This window comes from Eschrichtius robustus, chromosome 11, assembly GCF_028021215.1.
Source record: "Eschrichtius robustus isolate mEscRob2 chromosome 11, mEscRob2.pri, whole genome shotgun sequence".
Taxonomy (NCBI): Eukaryota; Metazoa; Chordata; class Mammalia; order Artiodactyla; family Eschrichtiidae; genus Eschrichtius; species Eschrichtius robustus.
Genome location: NC_090834.1, coordinates 58,084,705 through 58,100,963, shown reverse-complemented (window position 1 = coordinate 58,100,963; position 16,259 = coordinate 58,084,705). Strand labels below are relative to the sequence as shown.

Below are 16,259 nucleotides of genomic sequence, written 5' to 3'. Positions count from 1 at the left end.
GAGAATTCAGGTACTTAAGTGCTATGTAATCTGGGAGATGGATCTCAGACCAATGAACCACAAATAAAAGAATTTTAGAGCTAGAAGAAACCTTAAAGGTTATGTTTATTAAATGAACAAATTGTTAGGGCCCAAGAACCTTGTGCAAACTATTCTGTACTACCAAGGAGAATAAATCACTCCATCAAATATGACCCCCATTGTACATTATTCATGTACCCCTCTTGCAGCCCTTATCCTTCTATTCTGTTGTTAATTTTTTCTCAAGGACTAAGATAGTGTAAGATTTATCTGTGTATCACTAACACCTGGGCACAAAGAAGGTGCTAAGTAAATATCTATGGTATGAATGCATAAATGAATGCTGAGGAGAACTGAATTTTGTATTGGTTTCTACTACTAACTCATTCAAGGATAGGGAGCAAGTCACAAAATCTCTCTGAGTCCCAATTTCTTAACTTGTGTCATGGAGGTTACAATCTCATCCAATTATTTCCCAAATCAATTGGAAAGATCTGTGTGAAACCAATATGGAAAACAATGCCATGCTACCACAGTACAAACCATATCCCCCATGTGAAACTAGTAAGAAAATAAAGAGGACTGAGCCACAGGGAAAACTCTGAATTGGGGGAGAAAAATGTCCTTTACAGCCTGGTAAACCAGTACAGGTTTTTACCAAGCAGGTGTTATCCTCTCTGCCATATGGCATGAGCCCCAGGGCCCCTCCTCCTCACTAAGGAACAACAGACCTAAGGCTTTACTGCAGTCTCCTTTATAAGACCTCTCTGACATCTTCTTTCTCAGTTCCCTGCCACAGTGAAAAAAATCCAGGACAGGGACTCAGAAGACCCTAGTTCTAATCTGGTTGTGCCACAATAGCAATTATGAGCCTTCAGGAAAGTCTGTTTTCCTACCTGTGAAGTGGGGATGCTAATCTCTTCACAAAGTAATTGTGAGGACTAATTATTCTAACATACATAAAGTTATTAGCACAGTGCCTGGTACATATTAGCTACACAATAAATAATAGCTGTTACTCCTCCTATAAAGGCATAAAGACATTTGTGCCACAAGGCACAGCTCAGCTTTGGTTAAGGCCCCTTCTTCAATAATTTACAGTTCAATAATGGGGAGAAACTCCCAAGGATCTTAACATTAGCAAATTCTTCCCCACCTTTTAATTGTATCTATTCCATTTGATGAAAGAATGAATCAGGGGAAAGCAATGCAGACTGGGAATCAGATACCTACTGCCATTAACCCTTCTCAATTTCAGTTTTATCATCGATTATACAAGGATAATAACCCACCTCATTAAACTCCTATGAAGATTAAAAGAGGCAGTGAATAAGAAAGGACTCAGTATGCTACAAGGCGATGGACATGTGAACATTTTTTATCATTGATTACAGTATAAATGACTCAGAATAAACCAATCCCCATTGCTGGAAGCATGATTCAAAGTATTTGGATGGTCAGTATTGTGTTAGAATGTATGACTCCCCCACTTAAAATTCTTCAATAGCTTCTCATTACCTTTAAGATAAAGTTAAAATTCCTACATGATCTGACCTGCCTACCCTCCCCTCCTCACCACCCACCTCTAGTCCCTTCACACTTCACATTCCAATCATAACAAACCACTTGCAGTTCTCTGTACAAGCCTACCTCACGAACCTCCTTGTCTTGGCACATGCTAATTATTCTCTGTCGGGAATACCCTTGTCTCTTCATAATTCTTCCCCAAGATAACTAATTCAGCTCAGACTGCACCATCAAGAAGCTTTCTTTATACACCCAACCTTTTATTCAGTAAATTGTTACTTGCCAGATGCCAGGGATCCAGTAATTGACAAGTCAGACATAGCTCCTGGCCTCATGAAGTTTTAGCATGCTGCACTATAACTGTCTGTGCCTTCATGTCACTTACAGGATTGGGAGATTCTTAGGAGTTGGGACAATGTCTGATTCATCCCTATATTGCCACTTCTCCACACAGGACCTGGCATAGGATAGGGGCTTTGCAAATGTTTAGTAAATCAACATGAAATAACCAACTTTGCACAAGAGACAACACTGGATATAAAGAATAGCAGTATTCTAGTATATAAGTCACAGCTTACTAGTCATAAGACCCTTTCGGATACATCAACATCTCATCTCATAATCTGCCTTGGAAAACAGAATTTGTAAGTTATGAAGGGCAGAGGGACCTTTGAGGTCACCAGTGACTCCTATCACATTCCTTCAAGTGATAGGGCATTCACTACAACTTCAGAGGACAGAATGAATGATCTTAAATTAATAGAATCTGCTCCCTTCAACAATTAGCCCTAATCCTGGTTTTGTAGACCCAACCAACCCAAAAGAAAGAATTCTCCTCTAAATGCAGCTATTTGAAGACATCTCCAAGTAAAGTGTATCATTCTCATTTATTGATGAAAAAACTGAAGCTCAGAAAGGCAAACTGGTTTTCCTAAGGGTCAAAGTGAAAACTGAAAATTGAGCCTAGCAGCCAGTTCTTCTGGTTCCAGGGTTAGGATTTCTAGAGCATTCATAAATTAAAGTTGGAAGGTATGCCTATTGTTTATTAAGTCCAATTCCTTTACTCTGAGGCCCAGGGTGGGAAAGTGACCAAGATGAGTACCCCCCAGCCCAGGCTCTGCATCTACCACACTTGACTTGATCCCTAAAAAATCATACCTGCCCATATCAGAATAGAGGAAATAAAGGCTTACCAAAGTGTTAGAAGAATTATAATCCTCAGCTGATTTATCTGCAAAAGGAAAAAGACAAGGGACTCAGTCAGTAAACAATTACAGTTAATCCTTTCTTGAGACCTAAGGAAGCCTATTCAGTAAAGCATTTGCCAAGCTCAGAATAATAACAGTGTTACTGGTACTACAGGCCCAACACCATTTTAAACACATTATATACATTACGCCCTCTAATCCTCACTACAGCTCTCAGTACTATTAGTATGTCCACTTTCACAGATTTGGAAACTGATGTTCAGAGAAGAGAAGTAATTTGTCCACAAATTACTTAACACAAAGGTTATTTAGGAGTCAAGATTTGAATCCTGGTCTAATTCTAAATACTAGGCTAGAACTATATCCACATCATCAGGCCTCAATGATCAAGGAAATTTCCTGCATTCTAAGAGAAAGGGAAAGAAGTCATGGCTGGCATCACCCTGAGCCATCTATAACAAATCATGACCAGCATGTGGCTTTAGCTTTTAGAAAGGATCCTTCTACATCCATGTCTATTCCCCACAAGGAGAGAAAGACTAAGCCTTAGGAAAAGAGATGCATTAGTCATGTCAAGTATAATTAAAGGCAGGGTCTTATTTCTAAGAATAGGTCCAAGCTCCTTCAATCAGAAAATCACCATATTTTATGAATTCTGAGACATGTATTTTTTCACATTAACATCTCAGAAAGAGATGTGTCCTACAATCAAAAGTATTTCATGATTTAATTGGCAGCTTCTTTTTTCTTTAGGGGCATGTAAAATAACGATGCATCTTACAATCAATGATATCTTAGACTTGATAAACTATGAAACAGACTCAATGGAAATCTTAGCAAGAAAATAAGTTTAAAGACCAAGTATTGTGTTTGGATTTATTCTTTAATTCCTAAAAGTCCAAGAAGAAATTGATTTCACCAGTTCACCGCCAATGGGAATTAAGGAGAAGAAATATTATATCAAATCCTACATCTTCCTCACCAAGAAACAAGCCCAGAGAATGTCCAAGATCTCAATTCCATCATACATGAAAGTATCAGGTATAGCTTCTTTGGTCCTATGACAAATTCTGAACCCATAAACTGTGACAATATGTCCTTAAAACAAACCCTGACTAGCCAGCTGTACTCTGGATAAATCAATTCAGGATATAGCTTAAACATAATTCACTTGTTTTTCTTGTCCAAAAGCACATTCTATACCAAGTGCAATACTATGCCTTCCTTGCAACACCCCCAACCTTATGTACTGCTAGTGTTTTTGAGGACTGGGTATTCTGGTAATAAATATATCTCCACCATATAAAAAATAAGTATGTTTGCTCCTTTTAAATGTGATGTACAATTTCTGTATATAAAAATCAAATTCCATAGCACAGAATGACAGAGCAGAAAGTACTTCCAATCCCTTCATTTTATAAATAAATAAACTAAGGTTCAGAGGAAAAGAAACTGGTTCAAGGTTACATAAATCAGTCGCAAAGTAGGGCGAAAACCCAGAACCTGGCATTGTCAATCTAGTCTAGGCTTTGCTTATCACATTAGCTACTAGTTGGTACAGAAAATAAAGTGACGAAAAGACAGGAAACTTAACAAAAAATTGGCACGGAGGGTTGTGCTTGGGCTTTTAGACAGCAAAGGATTTAAAGGCCCAAGTTGAAAACACACTTCCAACACTGGTATATCACTCAACTGATATGTTGAGGCTCTGTGAATAAGTCACTTGATTTCCCTGAGCCTAATTAATTTCCCTGAGTCTGCAAAATGGGGATAATGCCCTTGCGTTTCCAATCTCCCAAGGCCTCATGAGAATCAAATGAGATGGTTTATGTGCAAGCATATACAAATTGAAGTAGTGTTATCATAATTAATAGTATGAGAAGAAAGGAAATAGGAAAATGAGAGATAGGACATTAAAAATAACTGTGCCATAAACAACAAGGGCCTACGTATAATACAGAGAACTATAATCAGTATCCTATGAAAAACTATAATAGAAAAGAATATTTTAAAAAAGAATGTATTTATAACTGAATCACTTTGCTGTACAGCAGTAATTAACACAACATTGTAAATCAACTATACTTCAATTTAAAAAAAAATTTTTTTTAAAGTGCCGAATATACAGTTTTGCTTGGAGTTGCCTTGGTCTTCAACTTACAGAAAACAAAAAATCCCTCACATGTGGGTGCATGTGCACACACACACACACATACACATATTTGCACAAATTTATACACACAGAAGTAGCTGTATGGACACATATCTATACATTCTATACATATACACTCAATGTTATTCATTTATGCATGCATGGAGGAACATATACACAATTACCTGAATGAGTATATCTATACCCATATTCACTCATAAATACTTAAGTGGACTTTAATTCCAAACATATGCAAACCCACATAGCTATGTTTCCATATACATTAATAGTATTTGTACACATCTACACACATACACATAAAAACAGATTCTTCGAAAGACTTTGTTGCTGAGGCTTTCAAAGCCAGCTTCTAATCTGAAGTCTCCACGACAAACTCTTGAAAACACAAGCCGTAATCTAGAAAACTTTCCTACCCATCACCCCTCAACCCCAATACTGCCTTGGAATGACCCAGTCCCTCGATGGAAGAAGTGAGACAGACCCAGCGGGGCCAGATATCAGGATGGAAACATGCTAGGAACATGTATGACACTCTACTGGGTACCACTATGCAGCATGAGCAAAGCTGCAGTCTGTCATCCTCACCATCTGTGCCTACTGCTACAAGCCAAATACTTGCTGGGGAAAGCATCCTTCAAAATTAGCTAGTTCATCCTGGTTCTCACCTTCCCCAACAATACTCACCTTTGAAAGAGACAGCATGAACACCAGAAAAAGCACTGGACTCAGAGTTAAGACCAGTGGTTAAGAGATCACTAATTTAGCCACATTAGAAAGGCATTTTGGGCTCTAATGTTTGCAAAGCAAGGGGAAACTGTAAGTGGTATATACTAAAGATACTTCTTGCCCTAATCTTCTAAGATGCTATATAAAAGGCAAGTTTCCAGAAACGTAGGCCTTCTTATGACTTGCCTAAGAAAAGAAAAATCTCTCTGCTGTGGAAGGAGGTGCTCCGAATAGAGTTACTAGAAGCAAGTGGTAAACTGAAAAGGTACTGGTCCAGGAATTAGGAGACCTGGATTCTAATCCCAATTCTGCAATTAAAAACATTCTGAAAAACACAGTCCCTTATACATATAGAGAGAGTACATCTAAAGAACATTTATTATTACTGGCCAGTTTTTCATTGGACTGATTGGACTGATAAAAATTAGTTCCTTGAGGAAGAAATTGGGCTTGCCTACTTAAATAGGTTATCACATAACCTACTGATATTGAAAACGATGATAATGATGGCTACATTTCCATGGTGCCGTTTTGCAACCTATAAAGAACTTTCATATCAATGAGCTCACTTATCCTCATTACAACCTCTTGAGATAGGAATTATTATTCTCATTTTGAAGCTCAAAGAAATGAACTGACTACTAGAACATAGTGAGTATCAGAATCTAGATCTTCTAGCACAAAGTCTATGTTCTTAACATGTAATATCACAGTACTTTTTCAAAACATGCAGTTTCAGAGTAAAGACTCAAGTTTGATGCAAAAACCCATCATCTTGGCTCTCAAATTCCAAAATTCCATCTCAGTGAAAGTGCCATCTCCACTCTTTAGAAAACGTTCTTCCTTCACCCCACACCAATAGGCATCTACTAAGATGAAAACCTCTTTTTTCCTAGACTGCCCTGGACACAATCCCCATACCTGTAAAGCTCATGTACTTCTGGCTATTGGAGGTCTTCTTCGAGTTATAAAATTCTAATACATCCAGAACAGCCTGCGGGTTTTTCTTCTGCTCTGACTTAGTGATATTTGACGTCTGAAGCAAGCGGGCCCACTGCTCTGGCATCCCCTACAAGAGAGACATACAAGGCTGTCAGCAAGGCATAATCACAGGGGATCCTGAATGAAATTCAGAACTAACTCTGATAACTGATGGCAGCTAAAGATGAGTTTAGTCATTCCTTTCTCTCTCTGCTCTCAGAGTTCCACACAGGCCTCTCTTATAACACATATCTTACTATATCTGTCATTTCTTGAGATGTTTGCCCCTTCACCAGGCTATTCCTCCTTTAGAGCAGGAATCATGTCTGATTTGTCTCTGGATCATCAGTGCCCAGCACAGAGCCTGATGCCAAGGGGCCACTTAACTGAGGTCTATTTAAGGAATAGAGATTCAAAGGCTTCTCTAGTACAATTCTAGAGGGGAGGAACGTGTCCCTCTCATTACTATAAGAAGATAGTAATGAGGGTCTCGGGCAAATATAGAGGCATCAGGAAGTCTGGAAAGGATTAAATCTAACAGTGCATAGCCAGAACTCTGAAAGACCAAATGTCTTTCGTGACCCAGGACTTACTGTAAACTCGCCTGTGACAGCATCAAAACCAACGTGAATCGTGTGCTCAAAATCTGAAGGAAGAGAAATCTCTGGCCGTTCCTTCTCCTTCTTTTTATTTGCTGTAAGAGAAACAGGAAAAAGGAGATAAAAACAAGGACATTAATACATTTTTAGGCTTATTTATCTCTTTGTTGAGCTCTAAGCTCCTTTCGAGGCCAAGGACTGTGACACAAATTCACATGTGTATTTACAGAGCCCAATGCCAGACCTAGATTGGAGTAGATGCTCAATGCATGATTAAAGGCTTAATTTTTCATTGAACTAAAGTAAAGCAGGAGCAGAAAGAACATTCATTAGAATGTCCTGGTTCTACCACTAATGAGTCAGTTGACCCAGAGCAAGTCACTTCCTTTTTCCTGAACCCTGGTTTCCCCATCTGCAAAATGAGAAGACTCAAGTAGATGGTCTCTAAAGAGCCTTCCAACCCAGACATCCTACATTCTATGAGCTTATATAACCTGCTTCTGCCTGTTTGATCCTTGATTATGGACTACTTTAAGGTTCTCTACATTACAGAATTTTAGATTTGGAAGTTGTTTTAATTAAATGAATAGCTAATATTTTATCATGCGCAATGATTCAAGTTCCTTCTTTTTTCTATTATAGTTGATTTACAATATTATATTAGTTTCAGGTGAACAACACTGTAATTCAATATTTCTATAGATTATACCATTTAAAGTTGTTATAAAATATTGGCTATATGCCCTGTGCTGTAAAGTATATCCTTGTATCTTATGTATTAATTCAAGTTCTTTATTAATATTCACTGTAGCCTCACAACAACCCTATCAGTTAGGTACTGTCATCCTTATTCTGCAGATAAAGAAACTGAAGCACAGAGACTAAGTTATTTGCCCAAGATCTAATGGTTAGTAACTGGCAGCAGTCAGACTCAAATCCAGGCAGTCTGGCCCAGGCCCTGAGCACTAAACCACTATACTATGCTGCTTCCCTAGGCTACAACCTTAACGAATCACTCCTAAGTCTGAATATTTGTAATCATCAAGGGTGTTGCATACAGTAGGTGTTCACTAAGGTTCTGCTGATCTGGCACAAAAAGCTTCAATATTTAAAGAGTTGTCGTGCCCTTGTCATACCCTTGTATTCCGCCAAGATTCATATGTTCTAACTCCCAGTACCTCAGAATGTGACTTTATTTGGAAACAGAGCCATTGCAGATATAATTATTTAAAATATGATTAGGTCAAATTGGAGTAGGTTCAGCCCCCTAATCCAGTCAATGTCCTTATAAAAAGGGGATGTTTGAAGACAAACGTACACAAGGAGAACACCTTATGAAGATAAAGACAGAGATCAGAGCAATGTTTCTTCAAGCCCAACAAATCACCAGAAGCTAGGGGAGAGGAATGGAACAGGTTTTTCCTCACAGCTCTCGGAAGGAACCAACCCTACAAACACCTTGATCTTGGGCTTCTAGCCTCCAAAACTGAAACAATAAATTTCAGTTGTTTAAGACCCCTAGTTTGTGGTAATTTATTGCAGCAGCTCTAGCAAACTAATATAATCCTTTTCCAACTAAAAAGAGTTTCTGGCCTTGGTATTAGCTAGACTTAGTCCACTGGAGCCTCAAAACAACTGTGTGACAACTAGGGTAGTGATTTTGGTGCCCATTTGACAGAAGAAGCCAGAGGTTCCAAGAAGTTAAGTAGCCTGCCCAAGGTTACAGAGCAAGTTAGAAGCAGATCTGGGGCCAGGATTGAGGTCTTCGGACTCCCAACCCCAAGGCCTTTGTATTGTTACACTACTATATATAAAACAGGTAACTAATAAGGACCTACTGTATGGCAGAGGGAACTCTACTCAATACTCTGTAATGGCATATATTACATTATATAATAGTAACATACATTATTACTATGCTTTTAGAAAAGAATCTAAAAAAGAATGGATATATGTATACGTATACCAGATTCACTTTGCTGTACACCTGAAACTAACAAAACATTGTAAGTCAACTATACCCCAATAAAAATTTTAAAAATAAAAGAAAAGCTATAATTTCATACACACAAAAAAACTCAACAATAAGAAAACGCAATTAATGAAATACACAAAAGACCTGAAGAGACACGTCACCCAAGAAGATATACAGATAGAAAAGATACTCAATATCGTATTTCATTAGGGAATTGAAATTAAAACTACAATGAAAAACCACTACACACCTATTAGAATGGCCAAAATCCAAAACTGACAACACCAAATACTAACAAGAATATGGGGCAACAAGAATTTTCATTCATTAGTAGTGGGAATGCAAAATGGTACAGTCACTATGGAAGACATGTTGGCAGTTTCTCACAAAATTAAACATACTCTTACCATACAATCTAGCATTCGCGCTCCTTTGTTATTTACCCAAAGGAGCTGATAACTTGTTCACACAAAAACTTGCAAGTGGATGTTTGCAACAGCTCTATTCATAATTACCAAAACTTGGAAGCAACCAAGGTGTCCTTCCATAGGTGAATGGATAAGTAAACTGTGATACATCCAGAAAATGGAATATTATTCAGCACTAAGAAGAAACGAGCTATCAAGCCATGAAAAGATAATGAGGAACCTTAAATACATATTACTAGGTGAAAGAAACCAATCTGAAAAGACTACATACCATATGCTTCCAACTATCTGACATTCTGGAAAAGGTAAAACTATGGAGACAGTATTAAGGATCAGTGGTTGCCACAGATTTGAGGGGAAGGAGGGATGAATTACCAGAGCACAGAGGAATTTTAGGGTGGTGAAACTATTCTATATGATACTATAATGGTGGATATTCGCCTTTATATACATACACTTGTTCAACTCATAGATGTACAACACCAAGAGTGAACTCTAATGTAAAATACAGACTTAAGGTGAATATGATGTGTTGATGTAGGTTCATCTATTGTCATGTACCACCCCAGTATAGGATATTGGTAGTGGGGTAAGTTGTACATATGTGTGGGCAGGAGGTTAATAGGAAATCTGTGTACTTTCCACTCAATATTGCTGTGAACCTAAAACTGCTCTAAAAAATAAACTCTTTTTTTTAAAGACTTTGAGAACTCTGCTCTACAGACTTACATCTTCTCCTTTATCTCCCACTACAGGCATACCTCATTTTACTGTGCTTGGAGTTACTGCACTTCACAGATATTATACTTTTTACAAATTGACGATTTGTGGCAACCTTGCATTGTCAGATGATGGTTAGCATATTTTAGCAGTAAAGTATTTTTAATTAAGGTATGTATATTGTTTATTTAAACATAAATGTACACTTAATAGACTACAGTATAGTATAAACATTAAGTTTTATATGCATTTGGAAACCAAAAAAAATTCATGTGACTCTTTTTATTGTGATGCTAACTTTATTGTGGTAGTGAGCAACACAATAAAGCTGGAACTAAACCCACAGTATCTCCAAGGCATGCCTGTACTTATGCTTCATACATTCTACACCAAATACACTGAACCAGTGATGGTTCACCAAACGTAATGGGCTCTTTCACACCTCTTCCTATTGTCTCAAGTTACTCCCTTTGCCTGTGAATCCTGCCTTTCCCTTTCCCTTCCCTTGCCACCTCACCACACAAACCCTTTTATTTATCCTTGTCAGGTCTCAGCTTAAAGGTCATCTCTTCTGTGAAGTCCTCCCTGATCTCTAGGTTGGGGAGTTCTTCACCCTCCCCTCTGTTCCCACAGCACCATTATAGTAACTGCCTATTTTAAGGGTCTATTTTTTCCAACCAGACTGAATTCTAAGTTCAGGGGCCATGTCCAATTTATCACGAATCCCCAACAGCTAGCAAAAGCCAGGCATAAAACAGGTGCTCAGACACTGAGTGAAGAAAGGAACAAATGATCAGACACCTAACTCAACCTGACAAGGAGTCTAAGGAATCTGCCTAAGACATGCAAATTCTCTCCAGGGCAGGAATAAACGTTCCATTTTTATCAGCTCTGACATGATTTTCACAATCCCGTTTTAAAATCCTGCTCTGTGGTAGCTCAGCACACTGGCCAAAAGATATTCTGAGGTCCTAATGCCTCCACAGACCCAACATAACCCTGATGAAAGGCAGCAAAATGCAGTGGGGGGGGGGGGGGGGCGGGGACACACAAGAAGGTCTAGAATCCAGGCCAGTTTTGCATCTACCACACCATATAGTCCAGGTGCTCAGCTTTCTCATCTGAACAATGGGGAGAATGAACTAGATGATCTTAAGTGCCCCTTCAGCTCCTACACTCCAAATGTCTTTGAAAACAGAAAGATCAGCACTCTCAAAGCCCTGTATCTACATTTCTTCCTGACACAGCATCCCACAGTTTTAATAGGTACTTCATATACATCATCTCATATAATCACCACAATCCTGAGAGTCAACTTTACTTGGCGATTAGGAAATTGAAGCATGGACCTGCCTACAGTTCTCGAAGTAATTCAAATTCAAAAAGTGTAGCGTCAAGAGCCAAGGCCCTTTACATTCTACTACTTTACCTCCCCTAAAGAATTCCAAGTTGAATCAAGAAAACATACTTTGTTATAATGAGAAGAAATAACATTAAATAAGAACTTACCGTGTATAAGATACTATAACCATAAAATATTTTCCTTAATTCTTATAATCCTATGGGATACATTATTACTACTGTCATTTTACAGATGAGGAAACTAAAAAGCAGTTAAATAATTTGCTCAAGCTCATACAGCTAGTAAGAGCTGGGATTTGAACCCAGGTCTGATTCCAAAGGTTCTTTCCTTAGTATCTTAGTGAGAACCATTTGCCTACATGCCAATTGCTAGGGTTTAGGCTATTTTTACACTTGGCAATTTCCCTTCCAGAAGCAGCTGCTTTGAGAAAGGGAATGGTTTATTACGGTTCATAAATGGTTCATTTATGACATAAGTCCATCTGTCTTACTCATAGCTAGAATGCATGGGACATGTCGCAGGGCTTTGGAATTGCTTTCTGTTCCTAAATTTCCTCTGATCTAGTCAATTAAAAGATTGTAGAGAAGAACACTTATGTTATTTTTATGCTTTACTTAGATTATTTTTATGTTTTATTTAGATTTTTGTTTTATAGTTATATATCTTATATTTTATATATTATTTCTATGGTATGTTATTAATATGCCATATAATATACCATCACAGGCACGGAATGTCAAATACAAAACAAACTTCGGTAATGGAAACACAGAAAGAGAGTGGCTCAGAGGATGAATAGCCTATAGAAAAGAGCCCCAGGGCAATGAAATCACTTAACACACGAACATATAAAGAGTATCTGAGATTTGTAGTTTTAAGAGGCTTACCTTTTTGGCCTCAGTTTCAAATAGAGTATTTGTTCCAGAGGTCCAGGCCCACGTCCAGAGCTTAGAATCCTGCTTCTGACATTACAGAGAACTCTTGAGAACTCCTTGGGAAACCTCTCCTTGGGTCTGTTTAGTCTCAGTGCACAAATTCTTTAATCTGGCCTTTCTAATAGCCCTATCTAAACCAACAGGAAATACAGGCTATATGTAGGAAGAGAAAGGTATTTTACCCCAGGACCATTCTTTAATTCTATCTTGGAGGAATCCCATTAAGAGTTGTTCTTTTGTAAATCTCATAACAACTCTTAAGTGTTAATCACAGATTCCAAAAGAAAACCATGACTGCAAGCAATAATAGCCACAAAATTACTACCAACTCTTAACAAAGCTGCAGTTTGCATAACCTTTTTCACATCTTTAGTCTTATAAATCCATTCAGCAACTCTATGAGATAAATATTATTATGTACCCATACTACGGGTAAGATAAGTGAGGTGAAGAAAGGTAGAGCAACTTACCAAAGGTCACAAAATTAGGGATGGTCAATGGTGATAACCTCCAGTGCTTGAACTCCAATATAGCTGCTTCTACATGCACTATGCCTTCTGCAGACTAAGTGAATATGAATGGAGGTCATTAAATGCAAATTTGTTTTAAAATAAGTTAAAAGAACTAACCAAATCAGTTCTACTAAAGGCATTAGTCTGAACATCTCTAGGATGGGAGCCTTCAAACAGTACATGGTGTCTGAGGACTTAGAAGAATTAAAGAGCACAGTCCAGAAGTCAAGAGACAATTGTTCAAAGGCAGACTCCATGCACTGCAACTATGTAGCATATGACCTTGGGCAAGTCCTTGACTCTCTGAGCACAAGAGTATCAGGGTTGTACAGTGGAAAGGTCCCTGGAATCACAGAAAAAAGCTATAATCGCAGATCAGCCACTCCTAACCAGATGACCTTGGCCAAGTTACTCAAACTGAACTACCTCAGTTTACCGTCTACAAAGTGAAATATTTATCTCCCTGAAAAATTGGGACATTTCACAAACATCAAAGTTCCTAATATAATATGTGGTAACTAACAGGCATTCAATAAATAGTAGCTCAGTTACTGCTGTTACTGTTTTATGGTTATTACTATTGTGTTAGTACTATTTGTTATTACTATTTTTATTACTATTGTTCTTATTATTTTAAGGATTAACTAAGATAAAGAAAATGTACGTGCTGTGTAGAAGCTAAAGAGCTTTACAAACATGAGTTATCATTAATAAAAGAAAGTGTCAGAGTAAGATTTACCAACCCACTCATTAAGACAGTTTAGAAACTGTGGCTAAGGAAAAAGAAGAACAAATCATCTGATTTCATGAAACTAGAGATCACAGACTTGAGGAAATAAAGTGAAAAAAGAAGCCTGCAAACCCATCCATCCTAATATTAACCCTATATTTGGCCAAGTCCATTTGGCTTTCTGGTAACATGGGAAATGAGGCTGACATTGCAAAATCCCAGGTTGCAGTACAGCCATCCAAGTTTCAGCACAAATCATTGACCTTATTTTTTTTTTTTCAAAGATTTATTTTTAAGAAGCCCTTCTCATTGGTTCAGCTGAGCTAATCTAAGCTCAAGGCAGTAAAACACTCCAAACTTGGAGAGATAAACACTGACGTAGTCCAGTTTTAAAATTAACTTTGCTAAACTCTTCCCAAGCTTGGAGAATTCCACTTCGGTTGTGAAAATGCAGCCAGGAAAAGATTCCAAACTAAATGCTACAGGACTTCTTAGAATAAACCAAAGGCTCCAGATCCTAACCACAGGAACCAGGCTTTCCCACATGGAATTCTGCAACTCAGCGCCACCTATCACAGGCCCTTAATTACAGCTTCTTGCAATCATTTACGCATCCCCCCAGGCACACACTGAAGCCATGCTGGAGGTCAGCATTAGGTAATGCCCATAGACATTCTACCCATTGCCAGCTCAAATCTCAACCACTAACGCAGCCCACAGAGAGCTCTTCTTCCTCATCTCCCAAATCCCTTTAGACCCCAAAACTACCCCTCTGGAAATTCTGGCTCCAAAAGTCTGGGTAGGATCTGGGCAACTGTATTTCAGAAAAGCACCATGAGTGAGTCGGATGTGTAATCTGGGTTGGGAACAACTAACAGAGATAGTATGTTGTGATGTAATAGATACTTTAGGAAGACTTAGTTCCATACTCATCCCTGCCACTTTCCAACTGTAAGACCTTGATCAATTTACTTTTCTCTAAGCCTCAGCCTCCCCAACTGAAAATGAGTTGTTACAGATCTCGGATCAAACAAGAAATGAGGTTTCCCTTAAAAAAAAAAACAAAAAACAAAAAAAAACTTCGTATTTGTATAGTGTTTTAGAGTTCAGAAAACGCTTTTACATCCACTACGTCAAATGACAAAAGCCTACTCATGATATGGGATGGATGGGAATTATAATCATTCCCCCACTTTACAGTTAAGGATACAGGGATTAAAATAAATAGGTAAAAGGGCAAAAAAATCACAGAGTTAATAAATGTTAGAGGTATGACTCAATCCAGGCTAAGTCCAGTTCTAGCCCATTTCTCTGTATAGCTGGTATAAATTCTCAAATACTTCATGAAGGGCATACCACTTCAAAGACTGCCAACACTGCGGTGCATCCTTCTAGGACTAAGTTAAGCACAAAGCGGCAGGTCAACAAATGCTTATTGGTTGAATGATAAAATCAACAAGCACAAAATCAAGCTGAATAAAGTTTCCAAACAAAAGGAAAAAATTCATTTATTTCATTTTGATGTATGCATTAATTATAGCCATCTAAGGTCTTAGAGCAAAGGGGTGAAACCTATGTGCTCAGGGTATGTATAGGAAATACAAAACTAGGTGGTGAAAGAGAGGCCACTACATCGTTTCACAAGAACTTCTTAGAACTCTATGCTTTCTACATCTATGCTTTGAATTTATAGAGCTACAGCTTTGATCTTGAGCTATGAGACTTATTTTCAGACCAGATTTGGCCTAGGGTTACTCAGCGAGGATTTCCAGAAGAACCTCTTCATCTACAGCTTTATTGCTGAACAAAGTACTTCACAATGGCCTAGTTTTGTTTCACATACATATACAACCTGATCCAACCTCATATTTATATCTCATTTATGTAATTATAGCATTTCAAAACTATAGGAGACTGTATATGTCTACTGGTTTGACTAATTTTTTTAAATTGTTTTTTATTGAATGAAAGATTCTTCAAATTCTAGAGTGCTTTACAATTTTCAAAGGTTTCACACACGATTTCTTTTTTTTTTTGACTTTATTTTATATTGGAGTATAGCCAATTAACAGGGTTGTGATAGTTTCAGGTGCACAGCAAAGCAACTCAGCCATACATATACATGTATCCATTCTCACATGATTTCATATAACCCCATAATAACCCTCTTTTTCCCATACCCCTATATTATCTCTTCCCCTTCCCTCTCCACACTGGTAACCACTAGTTTGTTCCCTATATCTGTGTGACTCTGATATTTTAGATGAAGGCACTGAAGTCCAAAGACAAGTAACTGACCCAAACCAGGCAGCCAATTTATGAGAGAACCAAGACTACAACACCGATATCCCAATTCCCATC

At 38.0% G+C, this 16,259-nt stretch overlaps 1 protein-coding gene across 7 annotated transcripts in view; it reads right to left on the bottom strand.

The window, feature by feature from the left end:
• PAK1 (p21 (RAC1) activated kinase 1) overlaps window positions 1–16,259 on the bottom strand; it is a 152,139-nt gene that overhangs the window by 51,523 nt on the left and 84,357 nt on the right. For all 7 annotated transcript variants that reach the window (XM_068556021.1, XM_068556014.1, XM_068556017.1 and 4 more), the window contains 3 exons: window positions 7,230–7,330; window positions 6,577–6,724; window positions 2,742–2,779 (listed from right to left, as the gene is read on the bottom strand). In XM_068556021.1, coding sequence (XP_068412122.1) covers window positions 2,742–2,779; window positions 6,577–6,724; window positions 7,230–7,330 — 287 coding nt within the window. The remainder of the gene's footprint in view (window positions 1–2,741; window positions 2,780–6,576; window positions 6,725–7,229; window positions 7,331–16,259) is intronic.